A 27,049-nucleotide genomic window follows, 5' to 3' on the forward strand; every position below is an offset into this window, starting at 1 on the left:
TTTTCCAAATGCACTGCAGGTACCAGTCCAGGTACGTTTGCAGAATTTTGCTTAAGCCTCAGAACAGGAGAAGTTTCAAAACTCTGCTATCATTCTTCCCCTCTTCTTTGCAATGTACATGGACCAGGCTACACATGAAGCATCTGGAAGCTCTGTTCTTGTCTTGTATCCTACAGAAGATGATTACTGGTAGAAAACACCAAGCTATGGCATAATCAAATCTGCTAGAATACAATTAATGTGAACTTGAAAAAAGAAACAGGATACACTACAACAGTCAGCTACCTATGCCAGATATCTTAGAGAGTGGATGCTAAGGCAACACTTCACAGGCTCAGATGAACATCAGTCCTTGCTATCTTGTACAGAAGAGCTACACCTTGTCCACAGTGAGGTCCCAGGGGCCAGGATCATTTCTCCCCCTGGCAGGGACCCGTTTGACCCAGGAGGATGCACACCAACTCATACCTGACGCCATTTACACGATGCACCCACCTGGGCTGCTCCAAAGCTGCCAACAGCAGAAGAGCTACAAGTTGAGCACTGCTGGTCCTCATTGTTGTCTACAGGTGATGCTGCTTAAACATCAAGATCTTATCAGTTGAAAAGCACTCAAGTCTACCCACATTAATTATTGCCAAGCGATGCAATGACTCTGGGTTTGCCCTAACAAACTAGAGTCCCCGCTGAAAAAACACGGCCATGGCATGTACATGAAGTCCATCGTCACTGAGTTGGAAAAACTGCATCTATATCTGGCTACCGTGACATCATGAGGCTTGGGCAATTTAAAGCAATTAGTGCTTCCAATCCCCTAATTGGTCACGGCACACTCCTACTCTTCACAGCTCCACCACCCCTGTGTTGCTATGGGGGATTTAACAGCTACCAGATCTCCTGGAGCTCTCTACAATATGATGAAAATAAGGTAGACTGTTGCAAGCTGGGCCTTGCTCTGGGAATTGCATCTTCCCAAGAGCCCAAGGCAACCAACAACAATTTCCTTTTGCCTGCTGGAAGCAGGGCTCTCCCTGCTCCCAGGCGGATCTGCTTTGGCCACCTGGAGGTTCTGCCACTGCCCACCCCACCACGGTTACCTGCAGAGGGCAAGCACCAGACTGCCCCATGATTTGCATCCCACATATCAAGGTTTACCAAAACAACCTTAAAACCACTTTCCAGCCCTTCCTACATCGATGCGCAGAAGTACAAAACCACGTAGTGACATTTCGGTGGTGAGACCTCCAATACTATTAAAAAAACACACGGACACAAAACCAGATTGTGATGTGCAAGTGAGCCTGGAGTGGAAAAGCTGGGCAGGAAGCAAGCTCAGAGATCAACAGGTTCAGAGATTTACAGGTCAGGATCTGGCAAGAAAGCATGGGTGCCCTCCAGGTAGCTCAGTGCACCACCAAATGCCTACAACAAAACAACTGATTTTTTGTTTATGCTGAACAGCTGTTAGGCAAAACATAGACAAGATTTTTAATAGTTGATCAAAAAGTATCTAGATCGGAAACTGCTTGTTGGAGCCCAAAGCAGAAGCTGTTTCTTGCATGTGATGTTAGCAGCCTGATGGAGGGGACAGAAGCGAAGGCGCCCTCCTGCTCCCTCAGGTCCCTTCTGGCATTAGTTCAGACAAGCTCCTCAGACCAACCAAGGGAAACTAATTTTTTCTCTCAGAAAGAAAACTGATAGAAAACAAAGAAAAGAAAGCTTTGTCTGTGCAATGCAGAACAAAAGCGCTGCAACACGGGTGGAGAACAGCAAACTCCAGCTGCTCCTCTTCACATCCCTGACCAAACGCAAGGCAGGATAACACCTACACCAGGTATGAAGCACACGCTAGCGACTATCACCAAGCATTTGAGAAATAATCGGGTAAAACCCTGGTCAGATTAAACCAGGCGCTATATAAACAGCGCATATATGGCCAGCAGGCTATATACACCGTTGTCCTGCTGGGTTTTCAAGGTGGCAGAGACACCCCTGCAGCACAAGGAGCCCAGGGGCACTGGGGCAGGATTTGGGGCAGGATTTGGGGCAGGATTTGGGGCAGGATTTGGGGCAGGGAGTTTTGGCAGCAGGCGCTCAGCAGGGAGCTGCCCCCACAGCCCTGCGGCTTTGACACAGCACTACTGAGCGGTGCTTTGGGGCGTGTGCGTGAGCCGTACGCTTGTGCTGGGCACCCACGGGCTTTGCCTTCCACAAATTATAACTTTTATTCGGAAAATTAAAGGCGAAATGGGGGGGGGACAGGGGACGGGACCCGCGGCCCCTGAGGGGAGGCGGCAGCAGGGCCGTGTGCACGCGCAACGCCGCGCGGTTGCCATGGCGACGCCCGCCCCGCCCCTCCCTCCCCTCCCTCTCCCCGCGGGCGCTGAGGCGAGGCGGCCGCCGATTGGCTGCGAGCGCGCGCCCCGCGCAGGCGCCCTACGGCGGCGAGCGGCGAGGAGGGGGCGAGCGGGGAGGGGGGGGGCGGAGTGGCCGCGGCTTTCCCGCGCAAACCCCCCCCCCGCCCCTCCCCCCCTCCCGTCAGCGGCCGGAGCCTCCGTGAGGGGGCGGCGGCGGGGGGCGCGCACCCCCCTCCCGCCCCCTTTAAACCCCTTAAACCCCCCTCAAACCCCCTTAAACCCCCTCAGAGCCCTCCCTAAGACTCCCCTCAACCCCCTCACCCCCCTCAGACCCCCTCACCCGCCCAAAATCCCCTCACACCCCCCCCCCAAACCCCCTCCCCCCCCCCCCTCCATCCCCTCACGGCCGCTGAGGGGAGCGCCCCCCCACCCCCACCCCCCCCCCCTCACCGCCCGCTCCTCACCTGCCGGTGCTTCCTCACCGCCTCCTCCTCCTCCTCCTCGGGGCCCCTCTCCCCTCTCTCTGCCCTCGCAGCCGCCGCTCGCCCTCGCCTCCTTTTCCCCCCCCCCACCCCGACCCCGACCCCGGGCCCGCTCGCCCCGCCTCAGCCGCCGGCTCCCGTCTGCTACGTGAGGAGGGCGATGGCGGCGGCGGCTGCTCCCGCTCCTGCTCCCGAGGGGGGCGGCAGGGCTTCCCTCCCGCTCCGCTACACCGCCTCTAGGAGGAGTCACCGGCCTGCTGCAAGCCCCCTGCGGCTGCCGCCCTCCTTGCCCGGGGGGGAAGGGGCCGGCGGCGGCGGGGAGACCCCAGCCGAGCCCCCCCCATGGAGGTGAGCCCGGTGCCGGTGTGCCCGGCCCCACAAAGAAGGGGGGGGGGGGGGGGCGGCTCTTTGTGTCTTGCGGCCTGCTCAGCCTCCTCCCCGGCCGCCCCTGGGCTTTGTAGCCCGGCCACGAGGGCTGCCAAGTTGCTTTCTGCCTCAGGCAGGGCTAAGCATCGGCCCGAGTTTCTCTCACCTTTTTATCCTCACACGCCTCGCATCGCTGCGCTGCTTCCCCTGGCTCCGAGGCTGCTGTGAGGCGGCCTTAACCCAGCCGGCTCCAGCTCGCACACGGCGTGGTGCTGGGAGGGTGGCTGGGAACAACAGAGCAGGAGGATAAAGAGGCGTCCATGCTCTCAGCCTGCCCTTTGTTGCTGCGAAAACCACCAAGGTTCACCGGCTTCCCGGAGTTTGTGGCTGGCCCTGTCAAAAAGAAACTTTTGTGCCCGTGTAGAATCGCATTCGGTAGGGGGAAAAAAAAATGTTGAAGTGTTCCTTCAGATTATATTCATTGTGGACCACACCATCTCCCAGAGAAAGAGGGCGTGAGTGGCGGCAACCTAGGGTTTTCCTTGTGAGCACAGGCACTAACAACAGCTGTATTTTGACATGCTTTAAAAGGGAAATAAAGACACTCCTCGTCTTTTTCAGCAAGTTGCCCAACAAGATCCACATATCCCCAGTTTCATGCTTTGGAGCCTTCTCTTCCCCCTCCTTCGGCCCAGAATTTTTCTGATGTGCTATGAGGAGCGATTCCTCGTCGCAGCCTTGCCTCTATGGGCTTTCCTTTCTCCTTTGTGGCCATCTGCCTTTACAAAACTTCCAGGACAGAAGTACTTGAGGTGTGAACCCCTGGGCCAGATTTAGATGAAACTGGCCACAGATTTGCTGGATCAGTGTACGGGGGATGTGCAGACCAGCAATGAGATAGCAGAAGTTTGTTTTTGTAAATGAGGTCAAAATGCTTTGAAACCCCAGGAAAAACAAAACAAACAAACAAAAAACACCTTGCATTTGAATTATTTTACACAAAAGGGGAAGCCTTCATTGGATCTCGTCTGTTAATACTTTGAATGTAGCAAAGGGAAAGATACCTATAGAGTTTTAAGTGTATTGAACCGTTAATAGCTTTTGGGGAGGGTAGGGGGAACAGAAGATTTTCAAACACAAAGCATAAAACCAAAAGAATGTAAAACCCATGTGAAGGAGCAGGAGGAACATTTGTGTTTTTCTATTTCAAGATAGGAATAATTGCATCCAATAACGCTCACAACCATGCATGTGGCGCGTAGCTTTGTTATTAAAAATAATTTGAGACAAAATAAGCATCACATATTTTTGAAAACATTCCCAGTTTGTTGCAGATTAACAAATAGTTGCTGTGTGATAACAACACAAAAGCGTGGGAGGTCTACAAAGAAAAAAACATTTATGCCTTCTGCTTTAGGCAAACTTTCAACACTTGGAAAACTCATTCTATTTACAAAACAAAACACCACAACTTTTTCTGTTTGTACGCAGCCTTCTCATTACCTGCAGGCATGTTGTCAGGTCCACCACATGGGTACGTGCCTTTTTGATGGCTTCGAGGAAGTAAAACATTGTCAACGTGGGGCTCCTGCATGTTTTCCTTTTGTGGTATAATGTGGCTATCAGATGCCAGTCCTAGAAGAGGCATAGCTCCTCTGGGTGCACAGGGCTGTGGCCTCCTCATGCAGCTTTTGCCTTCCCTAAAATAACAATCTAATTTCTGTTTCTTCTTTATCACCCACGGCAGGTTGTTCCCGTTTTCTGCAGCAGCAGCCAGGTGTCCCAGCAGCCGTCGTGTCCCCGCACAAGTCGCCACACCACCGGCAGCAGAGCAGGTACTCTCTGGAGTTGGGCTTTCCTGTTTTGCAGCGGCTTTCTGCTATTGCTCACGTTATTTCTGTGGGGAGCGTGGTCTGGGAGGGGGTTCTGTGTCCAGGGAAGCAGCACCAGCACAGAGAAGACCCGTGTGCTCAGTGAGCCGTGCGTGCAGGGCCTCAGAAGCAGCCGTCAACTCACAAGCCACGATGCAGACCAGCAAGGATGGAGAGCTACCACCCGGTAGCTTTCAGAACCACCTTTTTTAGAGCAGCACAGACACACACATTTTCTTCCCAGCTCTGGGCTCGGTGTTGAACGCTGAGGCTGCACGGGAACGGGGTGAGCAGGAGGTCCCTTACTCTGCTCAACAAGGCCTCTGTGGCAGAGGGCACCTTCGCCATCATGGTAGGCAGGGGATGAGCCCAAGGTTTTTGGTCACAACAGCTTTACGTCCTGGTTTGTCAGATCAACTTGTTCAGGGAAAGGTCACGTATAAGTCACATTCCTCAAATGGAAAACTTCCAGAGCTGGATTAAGCGGGAGCTTCCCCCTGCCATCAACAGGAGTGGAGTCTGCCCTCACTAGGTTGTGCAGAGACCATCTGCCAGTTGCCTTCCCAGTGCAAATACAATCTGTTCCTTTGTCAAAATAAACAACATAGCTATTGACAGAGCAGTTATAGACTGCCGCCTGCCTAACTCACCAGCGAGTGGAATAACAGCCTGTTTATGGCACTCTCACTTTTGGGCAGAAGCTGTTAGATCTCAAACATTGCAATGAATATTTCATAGTGCCAGAACCAGGAGATACGGCTTCACTCTTGCTTAGGCTGGCAGGCATCCAGGGTTGGCCTGGCAGTACAGTAATGTCAAGCACTCCGAAAGCTCTGTCTTAGTGCCCTGTGTAATCCAGGAGTTTCATCAAAGCAGTACCAGTGTTGTCATGTTTTTAGGACAGCCTAACACAGTAAAAGTTGGTCTGCGTACATTATGGCAGTAGACAACAGATGTAGTAATAGAGTTCCGTAAATAATCCGTATTTCTGTTACGACTTTTCCACATTTTGAGCCATTTCTGAATCCCCCAAACACACCCTCCATAGCGTTTACAGCTTTAATATGCTGCAAGCATATTATGCTTTATGCACAGCAAGCTCTTCTTAAAGGAAGTGCAAAAACTAAACTTTTTTTTTGAACTCTTATTGCAGTATTAGTGTAAAACCAGGCTGTGGCATATACTTCATAATTAAACTGTTTCTGTGCCCGTCAGGTTCCGGCATGGTGTTTAAGGCAGACTGGTGGTTAGGATATCTTCAAAAAAAGTTGCAAACTAGCTCAGGCATAAGCAAAAAGAAGAGAGAAGCTTTTCCTGCCTAAGCACCCGTTCTAAAAGCTAAATGCTGCTTATCAGAGGGGAAAAAAAAGTATTTTTCATCCTTGTTATTTATCATTAAATACATTAGATGCAGTCTGCAGAGATAATTGTCTTGACTCAATTAGTCATATAAGTAAAAATATTTAGTAGGAATATTCAAATAGTTATGGTTACTCCTGATAATTACGTCTCTTGTCAAATTGAGATTTACAAAAATCTTTCAGAATTAGAGAAAAAAGAATAAAGGAACAAAAAGGGGAAAATAACACTATGTTCTTTAGTGTAGATAAAACCCGTTCGGGTTTTGTCCCCACAGCTCAGAAACAATAGCCAGAAAGGGGCGAGGTGTACAGAGAAGTGGCACGGTGATCACACAGATGGGGTGACTTCTCTGAATAATTAAACAGGTTGGGACTTCTAGCTAAGACAGCACACTATGACACTATGGACACTTTATTTTGCTTTGTGTCCCTGTACCTCCAAAGGAAACTATCTTTGCTGTTAATAAATAAAACCCTATTTCAGTCTCTGAGCTTAAGCAAAGCTGGATTGATGGAATGGTAAGTTTGCGATGCGTTTGGCTCCAGATTCAGACAATAACCAAACACTGCCAATCCCAATCTAGAAGGCAGAAAAGCCTCTCTCTCCGTAACACACAAGTTTCTTGAAGCAAACTACAACAGCATGCTTACGCTTTTACCACAGCAGGGTTTTTCAGGGATGCCTGGAGAGATGCAGAGAGCAACACACCCCAGCAGGCACCCAGGGACTTCTTCTGTAAGGGTATTGTGGTCCTGCCGTTTGTGGAACTTTGCTTTTTGTTGGAGGAGCAGGGGTGTAGCACTTCATCAGCTCACTGTTTGATCAAGTCACTCCACTATTCATCACATCAGATCTGTGCTTCGGGATGCTTTCTTAGCAAACTGCCACAGCTCATGGAAAACTAGATTCTTTATTTCATTCCTCGCAATCTTTGGTAGTTGTTTCTGATTCGTTGTTCTCATGCTAGTAAAAATATTTGTCCCTTTGCACTTACCCCCTTTGGTATGATTTGGAGCTGTGATAGATATTCCCTTTCTCCTCTGGTGACATTTACAAGCCTGGTGTCTTCCTGCACGGGACCAGTATGCTCTGAGCTTTTCTCAGAGAAACTTCAAAGGACATAACAGCACTGTGCATTCATCAACTTTCATAACTGCAGCTCAATTTGATTTAAAATAGCCAGTTTAAATCATAAATCAACTTTTTATTTTTCCCTACAGAGCCTTCAGGTGAAAAAAGTATCTCAAACCTGATCTATAAATGGAAATATATAGAAAGGCTTCATTTGGGTCACTTGTTTGTAAGGAGCAGAATGCAGCTAACCTCCAAAACACTTATTTATTGCACAAGTGCAAAATTTACTGCTCTCCTGAGGTATAGTGATTATACTTGCAGGAACAGGAAAACCAGAAGTGACCTTAGAGCCCCAAGAAATTATGGGAATCATAGGTTCCTGATGCATTTTCCTCTCCAAGTTGAAGCATCATAATGTGCTCTTTTTTTTTTTTTTTCCCTTTTTCTGTGTAGCTTAGTTCATGAGTCCCTGTTAACCACCCGGATCCTTGAGGATTTTGCCTCGTGATCCAGGGCTCATCACAGCTAAACCCAGAGGAGGTCAGGAGTGAGGCACTTAGTTTGGCTGCCTAACAGCTCAAGAGCTAAAGGTTTTTCAGCAAATCACTTTCCTCTCAAGGAAACACCACTGTGTCCATGGGCTCTTTCCCTCTGTGTTAATACAGAGAGAAAGCCAGGAGGAGCAGAGATTGATTCCTGCAGCTGCCCGTTTCTCCCCTTTCACTGAGAAGGGAGCTGAGGGGACCTTACTCTAAGGCAGGCGCCTGATTTTCACGTCTGGAGTTAGAGGAGGTAAATGTGTCAGGGGCATGGTGTGATGATCATGATGGCTGTCACAGCGTTTGAGGCCAGTGACACTCTTCCCTCTTGTTGCCATGCCAAAACCAAGCCGCCAGGCCAGGTGCTGCTAGCCCCAAACCATCAGCCAAAGGCTCGGTCATTTGGGTTTTTGGTTGTTTGTTCCCCCACAGTTAGGGATTCATAGAAGCTGATCAGATGTTTCATTTTAGGCCAGATCCCTTACACAACAGCTTTTGGGTTCTGAGCCTGCTATTTTGTGTTTTAAGAAAGAGCTCCGATAAGGCTGGTCAGGGGTCTCTGGTGTCCGGTAACGGAGCTCAGCTGATATTGCTGCCTTTGTCCTAGCACAGGCACTAAGTCGGGCTTTGTCCTCTGTCCAGCTGTTTCCACCAGGTTGGTGAGAACATTTTTGAGACTTTTGTCCCCCTGCCGAATGGGTTGAGATGTGCCACCTAGTGCCACGGTTCCTGGGGTGACTGGCGAACAGCAGATGGCGTCCTCTCCTTAGGATCTTAATCTGAACGCCACCCCCAAGTGCAAAGAGGGGCCACCAATTTCTGGTGCGTGATTTGCATTGGCTGGCGTTTAAAAAGAGACAGAAACTTTGTGTAAGTAAACAGGAGTTTTTATAAAATGGAAAAGTATGTACATCAGACGTAACAAATGCAGATCGCACTGGAATATGATGGCACACATTAAAATAGAAACCTCATTAAAACATTGACACCACGGAGTAAAGCTTCAACGCAAGGCACAGGGAATTCACCAGACTCCTCTTGGAAAATGATGGGACGACACACCAAACAGGGCGGTCTGCTGAACACCACAACAACCATCCAGCCCAAGACGTTTTCTGTTACCTCCTGCCTGGTTTTCCAGCAGTCCGTTCCCCAAACTAACTTCCTCCTGGAATCCCCCAGCTTTATCCTGATGCGGTGAATAGGCTAAGGCATTTAAAACACCAACACTCAGCTCTCACATAGCGATTTTCCTCGTAATATAAAAGAGCACCTCAGAATAAGATAAGTATTATTTTCTTTATCTGATAACTTGGTACACGGTGATTAAGTATATAAAATTTCCATCACTTGCAAGAAAGTAGAAATGCTATAAAGGCACTATAATTAAGCTGTAGGTTACTTTTTTGTAACTGAATCTCATTTATTGCTGAGCAATCAGTCAGCAAGTTAAGCACACACCTACTCTTAAGGACAGGCATGGCTCCTCTGAAACCATTCAGTTAATGGATGCGAAGTGGGGAACTGAGGCACAGTTCTGGTTCTGACAAAAATCATAGGCTAGTTGTCGTTCATACTGATGGAAGTCGTTTAAGTGAATCCCTTTTCTCATGTTAAATATTTCATCTGTTAAATATCTTTTAAGTTCTAAATCACACAAATATTTTGCTTATAAAATAGTGTAAAAATACAAAGAAAGAAAAACTAAATTATTTTAAGTTCCGTTATGATCAGTTAACTCCTTATGCCATAGCTCAGAGTGTAACCCTACAAAACAGTACCTCTGCTTTTCTAAAATAAGGTTAGAAACGCTCAACATGGAATTCAGAATTTCCAGGTTTAAAAGACAAAACAAATCAAAGTTCTCCTATTACCAAGGAAGAAGTAGAAAAGAGAAAGCAAATGCTTGTTTTGGCTGAAGAAGCTCCTACAGAGGCTGTAAAGATGAGAAAGAACAGCCCTTTGTTCTCTTCATTCCAGCAATTATTTAGTGGGGAATTTTCTTACAGGCCAAGAAATTTTGAGTAGCTGAACTACGTCAAAAGGAGTTGAAATAGTGTCTCAGAATCAGCACATTGACAATAACAATTGCTGGTAATACAAAAGAACATTACAGCACTTACATTCGTGAAAGCCAAACAACGTTGGATATTTAATATCAATCAGAGTTCAATATAACCAATGTAAAAAGTGTATACAGGCTTAAATGCCTCCATCAATCAGTGTTTATAGGCGACACACAGAAACAATGCCCTGTTGATATTTACCCATAACTCAGCACTTTACTACAGCTACGTTAAATATTGTACATTCTATGCCACCAAAAAAAAATAAAATAAAATAGAGTCTCTCTTGTAAAATTCAAGAAAACCAGATAGGTTACAAATTGCTTCAGCAATCCTTCTCCTGCAGGGATTAGTGAATTAACGCCTGCCTGACATTGGCCGACAAGCAGACCTTTGGCAGAAAGCATCTCCAGCATCAAAGAATTTGGTGTCCAGATTAGAGGAAGCTGAGAAACATACAGTGCCAATGACACAAATGCTCCAGGTGTGGGAAAATGACACCAGGGAGGTGTTTTGCTGGGCTCTGAGTACCAAGGGGAGATCCACTTGACACAACTTTCTTGGCAGAGCTCGTAAACAGGGATGGAGAAACCCAGTGAGGAAGCCCTTGGCCACACATAGCGAGCTGGGGAGCAGAGAGCACCACCTCTGCACGGCACTGCTCTGCGCTGGCTGCATTTGGCACATATCACCATCAAAGGTGTGCTTCTAAAGCACATCCCCTGCCTGTGCTCTCACGCTCTGCCTTGGCTCCCAGCACAGAACCGTCGAGCCCGTGGCATCTGCAGGCTCTCCCTGTAAACCAGCAGCTCCCCTCCCATCACTCTGCTGCTGAGCATCTGGAGTCAATTTTGCATCGTTAAGCCTGAGAATTCCGTGGAGCCAGGCCATTCCCCAGCATCAAAGGGATGCTCAAGCCTCCTTAACAGGGTGGGGGGATGCAACAGCTACGTTCTGCCCCGATTTACCCCAGCTCTCAATGAAATGCTTCTGAGGAAGCGTGTCATCTCAAAAACTCGCCAAGGTGGTGAGGCTGCTTGGTCTGCAGCTCGAGCACAACACCCGGGTAAAAGCAAACCCTTGCAGGAGAGCAGAGGGGAAGATTTACTGAAGCAACGTTTTGAAACATTACTGGGAGAGAACAATGGAATTATCACAAAATGGAATTTCACACGCCCCACAAATCCCCGCCAGGGACAATGGATTGACAAACAGCCTGCAAGAGAAAGCAAGAACACCAGATCCTTTCCATCAGTTTCACAACTGACCCTCTTGCACCTACCACCACCACGTCTAGCCTACTACACTCAGCATGTGACAGCAGTTAAAGCCATGTCTTGCAGCAAAAAAAAAAGTCTAGCAAGATTTTCTTAAACAAAACAACCCCTCTAATATTTGTACTAATTCTGTTTGTAAAAAACACTTCTTTATTTGATAACTTCAGCAAGCAAATAACCATAAGAAAGCTACGAAGCTAAACTGGTCTTGCCACGTAGCTTTTTAAACAGTAGAAGCTTTACAGTCAACTCCAAAAACTTCATAGATATCTACAGTCTTAATTTGTGTTTTGCTGTGATTTTTTTCCATTGGATCCAGGTGTTGGACAATGAAGGGCTACAGGAAAGGAGGAAGCAGTGCAGGAAGGATAGATAAATGAGTGGGAAAATGATCAAACTGTGACCAACAGGGATTTTCTGAAAATGCAGAAAAGAAAGTCCTTGTCCCTGACCAAACGGGTACATCTGGAAACAATAGGGACAAAAACAAGGGAAAAACAAAGATGTGTAAAAGAAACAGAGGCTCTCACCCAGCCCAGCATTTGCAGGCGTGTTCGATGTGGAGCAAAGGCCGAAGATGAGCTGAGTGTAAGTGCACTGCTGGGGCTAGAGGAGGGAAAATAATGAGAGATGACGATACTGTGGCAGGTAACAACCAGGAGCTTGCTGTTTTCAAGCAAGCAGCTTTTGAGCTGCTAGCTCAGAACCACCTCCTAGCGAAGTCTTCTTCAGGCTGCAGAATGCTCCTGAAGAGGGCACAGCGACCCTTGCCAGACTCCCTTCCAAATGACAGAGCATATGAAATCGAAAGAGACCGTCTTTAATCAACCGGTCCTTCGCGCAGCCCTTTTGGATTCTGTAAGTGGAGTTTTGGAGAGACCGTTTTGTCTGGGAGAGGTCACTGGTACCTGGTCCCTAGGCACAGCCTGTGGGGATGCGTCTGTCCCCACTGAAAACTGGTTTGCCTATGGAGAGCACCATCCTTATTCTTGGACTTTGGGAGAAAAAACAACACGCTAGGAATGTCCTTGGGACATCTCGAGTCAGAAACTTTTACAGACTTATTCCAACAGCTCATCAAAAATATATTTAAAAGGAAACACTAGAAAAGAGCAAACAAATTGCCCCCAAAATATCGTTAGTAAAAAGAAAGGTAGAAGTAGCATTATCAAACTATATACATAATTGTTTTTTTTTTTTATTAAAAAAAAAGAAGAAAAAAAAACACACCTACCGCCTGCAGTTCTGGTCAGGTTCTGCCCTTCTCCCCCCACCCTCCAAAGAAATAAAAAATAAGAACTACAAATAAAACAGATTAACCCTTTCACCAGCCTGACTCCTAACTGAAACAATTTATTCCCCTACTACTGTGCTTACTGAATGCATTTGTTCAGAAAAAAAAAATCACAACGGGTGTTCTTTAGATCAGACTCAAAGTAGAACTTTTCCCCTGCTCCTTTTAAGCCTTGAATTACGTTAGAAGTGTACTTTTTATGCAGTGGACGAAAAGGGCTGGCTGCGGGGTGCAGATGTCCTTCTCAGAAGGTCAGGACTATTCCAGCTGAGTGGACGAAGCTGTCTGAGCCAAGGTTATTGCGTTCTGGGGCTCGCTCAGATCTATTAAACATCACTTTGAACTTGAAATCAGCTCCTTCTCTCTGAAGCAGCATGAATTGCTTGTCATTTAGTTCTGCCTAATGCTTTAGATACCATTCATCAACTCTAGTAATAATGGCCCCGATTCACCAGAGCACTTAAATATGCAAATAGCATCATTTAGGCCAATGGCAATCACACACTTGAAGTTAAATGTGTGTTTTAATGCTTGGACAAATGGGATTCCCAATGTACTCAACGAAAAAGAAGTGTTATGAGTCATGTTCACAAAGTTATGCACTTAGTCTTAATTTTAGCCTTTTTAGTGTATTGGAAGAGCTCTGGTGAAAGACCCTACAATGTTCGTGTGAACGGGATTTAACCTTCAGCAGTGGGAACTGACGGCAGGTTTGTGTGGCAGTTGGTATGAGGTGCCCACAGTTGCATGTCCTGACCTTCAGGTAGCTGGGAAATGTCCTCTGCACCCCTCAGCACCTTGCCAAATCTTTATCTCCTTTCAGTAAATGTATTGGAACACGTGACAGTGGGATTTGACCCTTGTGATCCTGATTTTCCATCTGGAAGTACATCACCTGATGAAAGGTACCCACAAAAAGGGCCTTAATAGGACAGCAAAATAATACTTCTGGAGGGCTCCAGACAAAAAAAAACATCCAGTGTGCGTGGTGGAGACCAAACAGAAGCACAGGAAGCAAAGGAACTGTCCAGTGAAACCAGGTTTTATCCATCCTTCACATTTTCCTTCTCTGACAAGATATTTCACACCTTCAGTACCTTTCCCCTTTGCAGCAAAAGGCTTTGTTCCTTTCTAATTTACCAGGAGATAAAAAGTTTGTGATGAAAAGGTTAAGGATGGAATCATCAAAGATACAGGTGGAAGTTTGTCATCTGGGAACCAGATAGGGTAGGAAAAGGTTTTCTCGTGTCCTCGGAGCAGCACTCTGAACTGAGCACGCGCAGCTTGACTGGCTTTCCTACAGAAAACATTCCAGAAGGATTTCTTTCTTGGATCAAAGGATCCCCCCACTGAAATTGTTTATGTCTTGCGCTCATTTATACAGCAGCTGCTGGAAAACGAGCCCAGTTCTTCATCTGAAGAGCCTGACCACAATAATAGACTGAAGTGAAAATGACCAAAGAAAGAGAACACAAACGGTGTCATTTCCAAACTCTGCCACTGGCCTCTGGGAGAAGGCCGAAAGCAAAGCAAGAAGCGCCGGCACGCTGAGCTCCCGCGGCCCCAGCAGGCCTTATCTGGGCACAGACTCCGACACGGTTGAAGAACTCTTCCCAAGCTCCAGGGAGGGAACTTGCAAAGCATCTCCAGCACATCTTCAGGAAGGTCCTTCTTCTCCTCTCGTTTTGCTGTCGTTTCCCAAACTTCTCCACCCTCATTTCTCTCACTTTTTAGCTATCAGCCAAGGAGTTTGACCCTTGAAGGGGCAGACAAACAATTTCACATGAAACGGGCCAGCTGGAAAAACAGCGCTCAGCAGTGACAACGACCTGGTCCCTGGTTTCAGCAGGGAGAGGCCCTGAAACCAAATCACTGGATTTGGAGCAGCACAAGCCCAGCCTCTGCTAGGCGGGTTTTTCTTGAAATGCAAGGCAGGTACAGTTGGGTAGAGCAGCTGATCGGTACAATTCCCCTCTGACTCACAGCCTCAGGTTGACCCGAAGCGGCTGGGGGAGATCTCTGTACCCGCAACCTACAGCGGTTTCAGATTTTATGACTACGAGGGGCTATCTACTTCAGATAAGAAACAAAAAACATTTTTTTGCCAAGGTATAAAAGGGGCTACTGCTTTTCAAGCTGAAATAGAAATTAAATGAGTTTTCTCCTCTGAAACATCAGTCTCAAAAAAAAAAACACTTTAAAATACTTTTTGCTGAACTAATTCCAGCTTTTAAGGGAACCCAAAAGGAAGCCTTGGGAAGTCATAAATTGTGCTGCCCACAATAAACACCTCAGAGCCCAGCAGTGCATGTGAAGACAAACCAAGGCTATGAACAGAACCATTTGAGACAGAGAAGAGGAAGGTAATAGGGACGAGCAGGCGAGCTGCTGCCATGTACACGTGCATGTAGGGGGCACGCATCTCTGCTGACAGGGAGTAGCTGAGTCGCACAGAAGGGGTAACACCAAAGTCTCCCAGGGTCTGCCCTGGATAACTCAGGAACTGCTGACGGAGGAGTTATGCTGGGGCAAAGCTGGAGGTAGGGACATCAAATCAAGCCCTTTTGGTCAGACTCCTCCCTTGCATTTCGCTGATACAAGTCAGGTACTTTTAAAAGTTGCGGCAGTTGTATTTCAGGGTCCCCTCTGCCTCAGGCAAAAGCTTTCTCTCTCACAAACATATCCCTAAAAACCAGCCCAAGAAACCAAAACAGGCAGAGACTCCTAGAGGAGCCTTCAGCAGCTGCGTTAAGACAACACAATACACACGTGCTTCTTTTACTTTCAGATGAGGCAAACCCAAGCAAAGTCCCATGCAGCACAGTCACAAGGGCTACAAAACAAAAACACACCACAGACAGCAAAGGGAACAAGAAGTATTGGCGGGTTCCTCCATGGACCTATCAGTTTTTGGTAGTTAACTACAGCCAGCTTTTTGAGAAAGGACTGAAGCATTCAAACCACCTACCTTGTGAGCCACGTGCTACAAGAGCAGAGAAGAAACTCCCTGCTGCCACCACCATCGCTTTTCAAAACCAGCACTGTAGCTGGGGGGGCTTTTATTGCTTTGTGTTCAACAGGTGTGTAACTAAAACACCAGAGCTGTGTGGCATCCTTGCTTAAATGAGGACTGTTCTTGGCTGAGCTTCACAGCTGCAGAGCTTTGTACCAACAAGCTGGGTCTTAAATCAGTGAGAGACCTCACTGAGAACACAAATGAGAATCCCTCAGTGCTCTGCAGTTTGTTTTCTTTCGCTGCCATGTCAGCTCCAGTACCCCTGGCATCTCATGACAACATCACGCATGGAAAAGTTTCACCCACAGCACAATGTTGGCATAAGAAGAAATGTTTGTGAAGATCACAAATTAGTCTAGGTTGAAAGTTACAGGGAGCTTCCTGACTGCGAGAGCAATCTGAGCGGGGAGCAGCCTGTAGGCACGGGATGCGGGGGGTAGAAACCTCACTGCTTTTTAGCTGAAGCTCGAAACGTTTCTGGCAGGGCGAGGTGACAAACGGCTTTCAGTCAGACAGGGGCTGGGCTCTGCTCCTGGGGGCCTTTTCTTCTGCACACCAGAGGGGCACGAACCCTGTGGTCGTGGTGCTCTGTGGGGCGTGCAGGCAGCTGGCACACAACCAGCTCACAGCTTGAAGCCAGCTGAGGAGCGAGCACAGGAGGTGCTCATCATCACTTCAGCTGGCACAGCCAGGAGAGGCAGCTGGGGGCACAGCCTGTGGTTCCTGAACCATGGGGGTAAAAACCAGACTGCAGCATTGTGAGGGTACCGATAGGAGGATTTTTAAGTACTGAAAGCAGCTCTGCATCCCCCTGGAAGCCCCAGGGTGCAACCTGCCCTTCACCCTTCGTGAACGACCAAGTAAAGCGGATGTGTTTTAGGGAACAGATTTAGGCTCCCACTCTTTTGCTAATTTTGTAAGAAAAGCACTCTGTGATGTTCCTTAATCTGATGATGTGTTTTTTTTCTTGTTGGGTAACAAGCTTGAGACACTAACAGTGGCAGGACAGGAAGGGTAATTAGGGTGGACAAACACAGGTTAGAACACGCTGCAAATTTGCATGCGGCTTTGGTTAGCATTAAAGGAGCCACAGGGCTCGGTTTATCTCATAACCATTCATCAGGGCATCATCGAGGTACCTGCCATCTGCTTAATTGTAAACGAAGCTTTAATCAGGCTAGTTGCAGGCCTACAACTCAGAAAGATGTCTGAATTCCTGAACTGTGGTGTGAGGGGTAATCTAGAGGCAGGAGACCGAGAGGCTCTTCATACACACTGGGTCTGCAGCTCATGGGGACGCTTCCCTTTCTGCGCAGCCCCAGGGGCTGGCACAGGCTGTGCTCGGCTACCTGAGTGTGGTGCTGACACGTGGCTTCCTCCAGAATTATCAGGGAAGCTCAAAGTTCCCAGTGTACAGGGGCTGTCGTGAATCTTGGCCGCAACACCCTTATTTAACCCCCAAAACCCTGTGCATGCGCCTCTTTAGGAAAAATATGCAATACTCAGAGATACTCTTGAATGATTCCAGCTTGAAAAATGAAAACAGCCTTTGAATCTATACAGGGCAGCTCCCGTGGGCGCTTTTAATGCAATAATTTATTAAGTTCCTATATTCATCATGTGTGCACAAGTATCATGTAAATATTACAGCTGTACTCCATGACAAAACAAGCGTAAAGCAGACACAGAATTATACAGAGAACCGACAAACGGGGAAGAAGGGAGATGTAGTATTTTCTGTACAAAAAATATGCAGCTTCTTGATAATTTGTAAAAATGCATTAACTTTTGGCATTTCAGAGAAGAACACTGTATAAAAATAAATATTCTATGTAAAATAACACACACAGGCCAGTCCAGGGTTAGAATCATCACTGCAAAAGAAAACAAACGGGCGTTAGTGGCGGTTCAACAACAGCAGGACAGAGGGACAGCAGGACAGAGGGACAACAGGAGGGAAGCTGGCTCCAGCATCTGCTCCAGGAAGAAGCGGGTGCTGGATCTCAGCAGGAACCCTTCGTGCTCTCCTGGAAGCAAGGCCAGGAGCTGTGGTCCACGCTGCTCTGTACCTCCGCCCTCTCCAACCACTCTTGTGCTCTGAGTTACAGCACGCAGCAGGTCACGGAGCGGGGCCAGACCCTGGGGAGCAGCAGAGGCGTTTAGGGGAGCCTCCAAAGGGAGCTCCTGAGGTGGGCGAGCCAGCAGAAACATGGCGAGAGCGGAGGCACCGGCATTTACATGCTGCTGCTAGCGGCAGCGCCTGCCCCAACAGCAGGGCTATCGCTGCGCAGGTGCTGGAGCACTTCAAGGCCAGCCAGCTTACAGGCCATAAACCCAACGCTACCCAACGCTCTCCTTTTTAGCCCATAAAATCGACCAGCATACAAACAAGAGTTTTGCTTGCTGCTTTTCAGAGGTTTGGTGCTGGAAATCCCACGCGTGCCTCCACACCTATTTTGCTCATAGAAAAATCAGCGGGACCCGCAGCGCGGCCAGCTCAGCACAGCCACAACAGCGCCAGGGTTATTTTACCTTGTTCCAGCAGCCTTGAACCGGGAGGCCGTCTTCTCCCTGCAAAAGGGATGGGTGAAAGAGCAGGTTAGGATGTGGCAAGTCGTGCAGAGAATGCGGGAAGAAGGAACAGGCGAACTGTTACAGCTGCAACAAACAGCCCGAAGCGGGGCTGGAGGAATAGTCTGACAGATATTCCTCCCCCCTCTGCAGCGACCCAGCCCTGGGGCCAAGCCCAGCTGGAAGCAAGGAGGCAAGTGGCAGGTCTGTGCCCCCAGCTTGGCTCTGTGGCACCAAGGTGAAACACCACGCCTGGCACGCAAAGGGCAAGCAAACCCCGGAGGCAGCACTAACCTCGGGTCCAGAAAAAAAAAATCCATCTCCTTTCTGCCCTGCTTGTTAGAGGGTTGGCTTCATCGCGTGAGAGGCTGCCCAGCTGTCCCCTCTTGCCTCTGAGAAGCTCCAGGGAAACCAGGAGGGCGAGCAGCTGGCAGCCCGTGCTGGCTGAGCATCTCGCTGACTCCTGGAGTGTTTGTGTTTTCTCTTCCCCCCCCCATAACATCAGTGAGATTTCTGTGAAAATAGTTCTGCAGCCCTGAAGCCTCGGGCTACCCCATCCCAAGGTGGGCACAGGACTCATTTATTTTTTATCATTGAAGGCTGGATACTTTAAGGACTTTGCTACCAAAAGGCAGTTGGGAAATGCTTTTGTGAATTACTGCCATTAATTACATCTCAGCGCAGCTTTACTTAACGGGAGAAAAGAGGAAACAAACGTCAACAGTAACGTGCTCTTGAGCAGGAGATACACAGCTGAAAATTCAGGCACAGGGAGCTGCATCTGTGACACCAGAAGTCAAATACTTCTGTGTCTGTCAGGTTCTCGGGCTGGTGCTACTCCCACTGAGAACTGAAGGCAGTAAAATTCTACTGAGCATGATGCGGGTACATTTCTGCAGTCAAATGACTCAGTTCTCACTGCCTCCAGTACCAGAAACCACTGTTGTGCGTTTCATCCCATTTGAGAAAGGGAGAAAAAAAAAAAAAGCAAATGCACAGTAGCATATTCTGACAAAAACTATTTAACAGAGAGAGACTTTCCAGGGATTCATGAGCTGAGCACTGTCATGATGCTGTATGCTGTTTCTTGCTTATGTACTAAAATGCAAATTGCTTTCTGAATGCCTTTTCAGGACTGCAGTCTCCTCGTGGTTCTTTCTCCCCACTTCCCCCCTCTCCTCCCAATAAGTGGAAATCCTGAATCACGGATTCCTTAACCACCACTTCAACTGGGGCCTTCCCACTGGCACGCCGGTGGTGGCGGGAGCGACCGGTGTTGTGTGTCGCAGGAGGAGATGGCAGGTGAGGTGCACAGAGGAACGGGAAGGCAGAGTTACAGCGTGAGGATCGGAGGAAGACCAGGGGCATGAGGCAGTGTTTGTTGCAGAAGGGAAACGGGACATGCTTGTTAGCTCCGAGTATCCCCATCCATGTATCAGGTGTGTGAAGCTGTAGTTGGCAGCCTCCAGGAGTTATGCACGTGGATGTGCCAGCAGGATGCTAAGCTTTTAACCCAGTTGGATCAAAACCCATGCTTATTCAGGTTCCCAAGCTAGCTCGCATGCCAGTACGCTGTATCTACATATCAATAAAAATAATGGCATCTGCATTCCACCAGCTTCTCTGGCAAGTTTCCCTTAACAAAAATAGGTACGAAGAGGTGCGCATTCTCACATGGCCATGCAGGGTAAATTCTGACAGCAGAGACAAAAAAAGAAAGGCAGAATGTTGCGGCACAGGCAGAATCCTTGGCAGCTGCAAAATCAGGTGCTTTATTCAGCCAAACTTACTCCATAGAAACCTGGCTGTTATTAGTGGGAGGTGAAACACGTGGCTCTTCTTCCTTTGGAGACTGTTCCGGGCAGGCATGATTTCACTTTTGGGACTGGCAGAAGAGTGGCTTTGTGCTGCGCCGAATTTACAGAGCAGCAACTGAGAATGTGCAAGTGGTCACCACTATGGTCACTGCCCCACAGAGAAAAAGGCAGCACATGAAGCAGGGAGTGCTGGAGGCAAGCTGACACCAGCTCTTCACAAAGGCCAAATAACGAAGGCTTTTCTAATGGCAACCCTGGGGCTGGTTTCCTCAGGAAACTAAAAACCCCTTCTGGACAAAGTATGGCTTCACCTAGATACGTTTTTCTTTGGGATACGTTTTTCCAGCCAGTTGAAGGAACTGATCTCACATCCCCTGTAAATGGCATCAGACAGCTTTAAGAGAGCCTAAGGGATGGAGAGCCCAGGCATGGTGAACGGGGGCTGGAAGGGCAGGGGGATACTATGGGGTGGCTGGGACAGCTGTAGGGATAAAACCCTCACCTGGATGCTGCGCAGCCACAGAGCAGCTCTGAGTAAACCCACAGACCGGTGATGTTTAATGCAATACTTAGAAATCAGGTGAGGTTAAATGCTCCCACCTGCCTTTGTGCTACAGTCATAGGGTTAGATGCAGCACTGGTGCAATAAGCATTCTGGAATAGATGAGTGATTATCAGGAAATGGGCAGTTCCACACTTCTTGGGAGCTGTGGGTACCATTTGGAGTTTGGGGAGAGCCACAAATAGGAATGGAGGAAGATAAGTGCCTAAATGACATGTTTTACGTGGGCTTGCTAACAGCTAGCTGTATTTTTACAGTCAATGGACGGTGACTGAGGCAACACAGAGCAGCGCCAGACTGTGCTAACCACACCGAAACGCTTAAACGTGGAACTACGGAGGGAGGTAAGCATCGCAGCTCCTTGGCTACAGAGCCAAGCTAGCGCAGCTGCAGCCTCCATACACGAGTCTACTAAAAGCTCTCAGAGTGAAGGCAAAGCAAGAATCGAAGCAGTTTTACAATTCTCATTCCTGCTGCATTCTCCTCATGCTGGCAGCAGCTGTGAATCATAGCACCAAGGGGAAAGGACTGATCCTGGCAATAGCAGTGTGAGGAAGGCAGGGCAGGAGAGGTGAGGAAGGAGCTGCCACATGCATCTCGAGGGCATGCAGCTACTTGGAGGTATCGGGAAAGAACAACCAAGGCACAAAAGCAAACCACCATGCAGGAAAGGGAAGGTACGCCATACCAATGGGCACGGGGCATCCAGCCCGTCCAGCCCAGGTAACCCCGGCTCACCCTTCTCGCCTTTAAAACCTCGGAGACCCTGTTCATGAGATCAACCACTGTCATTATTTCAGATAATGCCAGGCACCTCCGTGGCACAGGAGGAGAGGCTCAGACCCGCGCTGGGAATGTCACAGGGCACTCTGCTGCCCACCCAGAGGGCACACCTCCCCGGTGGTACTTTATCCCTGTAATCAGCAGGAGCAGGTGCCTGCTCCATGAGTCAGGGCACACGTCTCCAGCTGAGCTCAGCCTGAGGATGGCAGTGATGTTTCATCTGCTTTGAAGTCCTCCATTTTTCCCATTTCCCAGCAGATGAGTTTCTAGAAGCACGATGCACAAGTATTGCTGGGATTTATGGCAATACTACCGATTTCTGGCAGTGTATTTGCTGCAGTATGAGATGAGATGAAATGTGCAGCTATTCATACATTGATTCACCCAGACTGACAGACGGCACATTCTGCCAGAAACGTGTCCCGCTCAGAACCACCGAGATGTGCTTCCCTCTGGGCAGTGCAGCTTGAGTGCCCCGTGTCACTCCCAGGCACTCACGGCGGCCAACCCTTATTGCAGGCCAACAAACAGCTCTGCTGTCACGCAGACGCGATGACACCGAACATTTCCTGAGAGCAGTGAAGGAGGCTCAGGGCTCTGTCCACACAGGAGAAAGCCCTGGGCTCCCAGCACGTGGCACGTAGCCACGAACCCCAAGGCTGTGTGAGCTCCAGAGGAGGAAGGAACGTAACCGTGGCCACTCAACGGATCGGCTGCTCCCTACTGAAGGCTGCAAGTGGGAGCCAGACCGGCCTCATCTTAGCGTTATGCTTTTGCAAGGCCATTATTTCTGTTACGATTTCCTTCTTCCTTCCCCACCGCAAATCTTAGAACAGTACATTTGATAAAACAGAACATACCAACGGACAGGGTGCATCTAATCCAGGCGCTCCTTGGTCTCCCTTATCCCCTTTAGACCCTCTAGAGCCTTTCTTGCCCCTCTCCCCCTGTAAATAACAGTTTGGTCCAAAAAGAAAAAAAAAAAAAAAAAAGAATACACAAAAGCTTTAGGATCATCCATTTCAAACAAATGTCAGCAATAGTTTAAAAAATTATAAACATTTAGGAAACATTTTAAAAGAAGTGAAACCTCCCTTTGGGATGTTAAGTGAGCCACAGAAGGGACCAAGGGAAGGCACAGGTGCTCTGTGACAATATCCTACGAGAGCAGGGCAGCCAAGGCCGGGTGTAACAATGGGATTTGCCAGAGGAAATTCTCAAAGCTGCTGAGCATAAAACAGGGAAAGGGGCAGCTGCGCAGGGAAATGAATTTAGGGTCCTCATGGGAAGGGTTAAAGGAATTAGGGGATAACATCAGACAGCGCAGGCTGCTGGTTCTTCTTTAAAATGTGTTAAACCCAAAGCTGGCAAGAGAAATGGATGGGAGAGGAGAAGCAACGAGGCAAAATCACCCAGAACCAAGCACTGGAACAGAGAGGATAATCCAGGAAAATGCAGCGTGGGTTGCTCTGGAGGGAGCAGGAAGGAACCAGGAAGAAAGGCGGAAGAGGAGGAAGGGATAAAGGGGACAAAGGTGGACCTGTAGGAGCGAGGAAGACACACGTACACACATGAGAAAAAATACAGGCATTAGAACAACAGCAGAGATATCAACTTGGCAGCAAAAGATCAGGGTTTGCACTTTTTCAGCTGGGCATCCCAAAAGGCTGTGCCTGTTCCCATCGGGACCTACTGGCACCCCAGGCACAGCTGTGCTGCGCCCCATGCTGGGCAGCAGGAGGGCTCCTGCTACTGCAAAACCACTGCTCTGCCTAAAGGAACTGGGAGGGTTCGCTGAGGAGCTTGGCAAACTGTCTGGAAGCTTAACAAAATTGATGCACTCCTTTAAGTAGTGGTGACCTAGTCACCATTTCTGGAGCGGAGCAGGAGTGAGGAGAAGCCCTGGTACGAATATATGGTGGGAAAAGAGGCATTTTCTAGGATCCCACCTGAAAAGGCATTGCAGTTGCCCATTTACAGGCTCGGCTTCCTCACGTTTTCATTTCAAAATGTTGGTTGCAGTGAGGCAAAACATGCTTCCAGGGGCCAGCGAGTCTTCCCACTCGTGCTGCTTTCCAACCCATCCTCTACAAGGAGGTGTTTCCAGTTTTCATTTGCTTTTATGAGAGCTTAGGGAAATCCTACTGGCACACTGCAGCCAGTGAAAAACCCTTCTTTTAAGTAATACTCCTAGTTTAAAAGCCAACTGAAGAAGTCTAGGAATTGTTATTTTCTGTTTAGAAGCCACACAAACAAAAACACAACACATCTCGCTAAGGAGGAAGTTAAGAAGCAAAGCCAGAAATGGAATGATTAAAAAAGGGGAGGACTTTGGAGCTCCCAGGAAATTTGGACCTTTCTGCCCTGGTTTAAGATGCCAATTGGCTACTGCACTCCAAAACTGCTTGTTCTGTGCAGAGCAAGGTCAGAAATACATTGCAGATAAAAACAGAGAACACTCATTATGTTTAAAAAGCAAAATCATATAATGAAATCACTGCACAGGCACATGCACTATAAATATTTACATTTTCAGAAAGATTTAGGTCATACCAGGGTCTTATCAAGAGAATGTGTGAGCACATGCGTAAGACATACACGTTTGCTTTATTAAAGCTGTTTGACATATTTACACAACTGTAGTCTTAAAACCATAATCCAGAAGCCATTTATATTTCTAACTATAAATTATATTCAACTGTTAGTATTTTAACTGTTTTGAATCGACAGGATTCAGACTTAGCAAGCAAGAAGTTCCTTATGTTGTTGAAAATCCAATGATTGGAATGCCAATGAAAGGCAAGGAGTGTTCAGTGCACACTTTATACTAATATCTATCTTTTTATAACATAGGTGGTGTGACAGAAGAGCAGCCATTCACATTACGTGTTTAGATCCAGCTCTTTAGCACATTCAGTCAGGACAAAGCCTGCGGAGGCTTCATGTCTGACTCTTTAAAGTATGCAAATTTAATTTATCTTCTCCAAATTTCCATCTTCCAAATTCTCTGGAGAACCCTTAGCTAGAGGTCAACTTTTTTCATGCTTCAGGGGGAATTTGAAAGTAACGTGATAAGATCTGCCAACTGCATCTCAGTTAATTCTCATGGGAATCCCTGGACACACTACCAAGCAGATAAGCAGGATTTCCTAAAGCACGCCTTGTTGGCCTAACTCCACCACACGTGAAGCCGTACTTCAGTGAGAACAGAGCTATGACAACAAAGAACACGTTAGAAAATCCCTCCTGTATCTTTCAGAGGGACATGCTGTGATGTCCTAGATGATGACACAAACTATGGGTATCACCTTCAGAAATACAGGTTTGTGAATCATTCACACAACAGGCTAGCAAACAGAATCTCATGCTAGCTGTCTCTCAGTGGCTCAGGCAGCAACCAGTCCACCACTGTGCAAAGACCAAGACTTGCTTGGTAACTTACCCGGATTCCTTTGTCACCAGGCAGACCTTGTAAACCCTGAAACACATCAACGCAAAAATAGAAATATTTCACAAACGGACAGGTCCCACTGTATACCTCCTCAAAACGAACATGTGCCCAAGAGTTTGTTTCCATTGCTATCCATTACTGTGTGGTAAAAATTAACATTTCCTGTAGACAACCTTCTCCTCACCTCCACGAGACCATCCAGGCTAACTACAGCACTGCTTTTACTTTAAGAATTTTTCACATAGAAACCAGACTTGCTGAAAGAACTCAGTTTCTGAAGAGGAAAACAAAAGTACACAACAGCAACCTTCCTTTGTGTTTTTTTTTCCTCTTTTTTTTTTCTTTTCTTTTTTTTTCCTCTTAAAAAAACAATGAAGCAGTTCCCTGATTACCTGAAACCAAAGGTCAAGCACTTGCTGCATTTTGCAAAAGTAACCCCAAACAGTGGAACTAACCTCACTCAAGGCAACTTTTGTCACTGTGATGAAACCGCAGATACCCAATGTGGAAAGGTACACCATGCTCAAAAGCAGTATTTTGGAGTAAGATACAGCTCCTGCAAGTCCCGCACAGCTTCATTTGGTACTTTGAGGGCAACAGAGAATTTAGAGTTCCCTTCAGCTTCACTTATCTCATTCTGAATAACTGCTCTGAAACTACCCAGCTCTTCCTGTTGCTCCCATGGGGTATTTGAGCTCATAATTTTGGTTCTTTAACACCTAACCTAGCTGAAATTGGAAATATTACATTACAGCAGCACCTTAAACTATCAGCCACAGCAAGGAAATAGGGGCTTGTAGATAACACAGTCCTACTGCTCTCACACTTACGGGAAGTCCTGCTGGTCCCATTGGTCCTACAACACCAGGATCTCCTTTACTGCCCTGAAATAGAGACAAAAAGAGTAGAAATTGTTAACGCTCCTATTTGGTACGAACAGGCAGCACAACAATGACTACAGAAACACTATAGAAGAAACAGGTTACGAATTAAAGTACCTAAAACCCCAAGAATAAAATGCTTAGAAATCAGAGACCAAGTTGAGGGTCCTACATGCACAAAGACAGAAGTTTCAGCTGCTAGAAAGACCTAGAGCTTCTCCATTTTAAGGAACTGTTGTGTCTGCAGAGAAGTTACAGAGCATTGGTCAGTTTTGAACCAAACTCACCCTTTCTCCTTTTGGTCCTGCTGGTCCCGAAACCCCCATTGGTCCTGGAGTACCCTGTAGTTGGAGGAAGGGAAACACGTCAGGCCTTTTTCATTCCAGGGCTTCGTTAAAGCCAGGAGCCACTGCTGCTCCTTTAGGAAGAAGCACAGCTGGGAAGGACAGTGCAGTGGCTGAAGGCATCGAGCGCCACTACAGCTTTCAGCGGTGGTGGTGGTGGGTTTGAAGATGTTACATGCAGCCTGACAAACAGGGGGACTGCTGCACTCAGTCACACCAGCACCATCTTACAGAGCCTCGTTTTCTGTTTCAATCTGTACAGGGGGCATTTCTACTAGCACCACGAGGGAATATTTTTCTCTCCAGTTTGTCACAGACAATACTGAAAGCTGTAGCAGAATAAAGGCCATTTATTTCGACATACAGTAAGCAACTTCTGTGTGTGTGTGTGTGTGTGTGTGTGTGTGTGTTTTCTTTACCCCCAACCTCCTAGCGTCACTAGGGTGGACAAAAGTAAAAGCTTGCATTCCTTGGTGGTAGGCAGCCAGTCATGCAAACTGAAAGACACCATGCAACAAAGAGGAACGCAGATGCATACCAGGAGGGGTGGTGGTATCATTCATTCCCAAGCCCTCTGCTCCTTTTTTGCCATTTCTGCTACTCCATCGGGCTCTTGATCACACTGACAGGAAAACCCATTTTTTCACTCCACTTTTGGCACAGGGGCCCTCTCCCACTGGCACACCAAACCTACATGCAGGTAGTGCTGAGTCTTGTTCAGGTTTGGGAAATGAACCCAGCCCAAACTGGTCTTTAACGGGGGCAACAGAGCAGGCAGCCAACAGTCCTAACAAAACACTCCTGTTGAGGTGATGCTGGATCCAGGCACCTTCAGCCCTGTCCAGCCTCCTGGGCTTTGGAGCATTTCCTGCTGTAGGGCCTGCTGCAGCTCTCCCGGACCAGCCAAAGCACAGCCTTCACCTCTGCAGTGAGCAC

General features: G+C 47.8%; 2 protein-coding genes and 1 long non-coding RNA gene across 10 annotated transcripts in view; 1 reads left to right on the plus strand and 2 right to left on the minus strand.

Moving 5' to 3' along the window:
* The window catches only part of MACROH2A2 (macroH2A.2 histone), a 25,905-nt gene extending 22,199 nt beyond the window's left edge, over nucleotides 1-3,706 (minus strand). For 3 of the 4 annotated variants that reach the window (XM_038181541.2, XM_072040347.1, XM_072040348.1), the window contains exon 1: nucleotides 2,822-2,962. The gene's annotated coding sequence lies outside the window, so the exon portion shown is untranslated. Of the gene's footprint in view, nucleotides 1-2,821; nucleotides 2,963-3,371 lie in introns of those variants that run through there. The other variant, XM_038181542.2, reaches the window with a different exon arrangement.
* LOC119717369 (uncharacterized) lies at nucleotides 3,048-26,486 on the plus strand. Of its 4 annotated transcripts, none has more exons than XR_005266766.2 (5): nucleotides 3,048-3,187; nucleotides 4,953-5,040; nucleotides 19,409-19,577; nucleotides 20,912-21,331; nucleotides 21,455-26,486. It is a non-coding gene; the product is annotated as an uncharacterized lncRNA (long non-coding RNA). The 4 variants fall into 4 exon arrangements; XR_011810432.1 differs by having other exon boundaries at nucleotides 20,912-20,998; nucleotides 21,151-26,486; XR_005266767.2 differs by having other exon boundaries at nucleotides 20,912-20,998; nucleotides 21,154-26,486.
* The window catches only part of COL13A1 (collagen type XIII alpha 1 chain), an 88,787-nt gene continuing 74,339 nt past the window's right edge, over nucleotides 12,602-27,049 (minus strand). The window contains exons 40-46 of one of the 2 annotated variants that reach the window (XM_072040344.1): nucleotides 26,057-26,110; nucleotides 25,719-25,772; nucleotides 24,880-24,915; nucleotides 22,298-22,384; nucleotides 21,343-21,420; nucleotides 18,237-18,275; nucleotides 12,602-14,444 (exon numbers count right to left, since the gene is read on the minus strand). In XM_072040344.1, coding sequence (XP_071896445.1) covers nucleotides 14,412-14,444; nucleotides 18,237-18,275; nucleotides 21,343-21,420; nucleotides 22,298-22,384; nucleotides 24,880-24,915; nucleotides 25,719-25,772; nucleotides 26,057-26,110 — 381 coding nt within the window. In that variant the 3' untranslated portion in view covers nucleotides 12,602-14,411. The remainder of the gene's footprint in view (nucleotides 14,445-18,236; nucleotides 18,276-21,342; nucleotides 21,421-22,297; nucleotides 22,385-24,879; nucleotides 24,916-25,718; nucleotides 25,773-26,056; nucleotides 26,111-27,049) is intronic. The other variant, XM_038181527.2, reaches the window with a different exon arrangement.

Source organism: Anas platyrhynchos, chromosome 6 (genome assembly GCF_047663525.1).
Source record: "Anas platyrhynchos isolate ZD024472 breed Pekin duck chromosome 6, IASCAAS_PekinDuck_T2T, whole genome shotgun sequence".
In the NCBI taxonomy this organism is placed as follows: domain Eukaryota; kingdom Metazoa; phylum Chordata; class Aves; order Anseriformes; family Anatidae; genus Anas; species Anas platyrhynchos.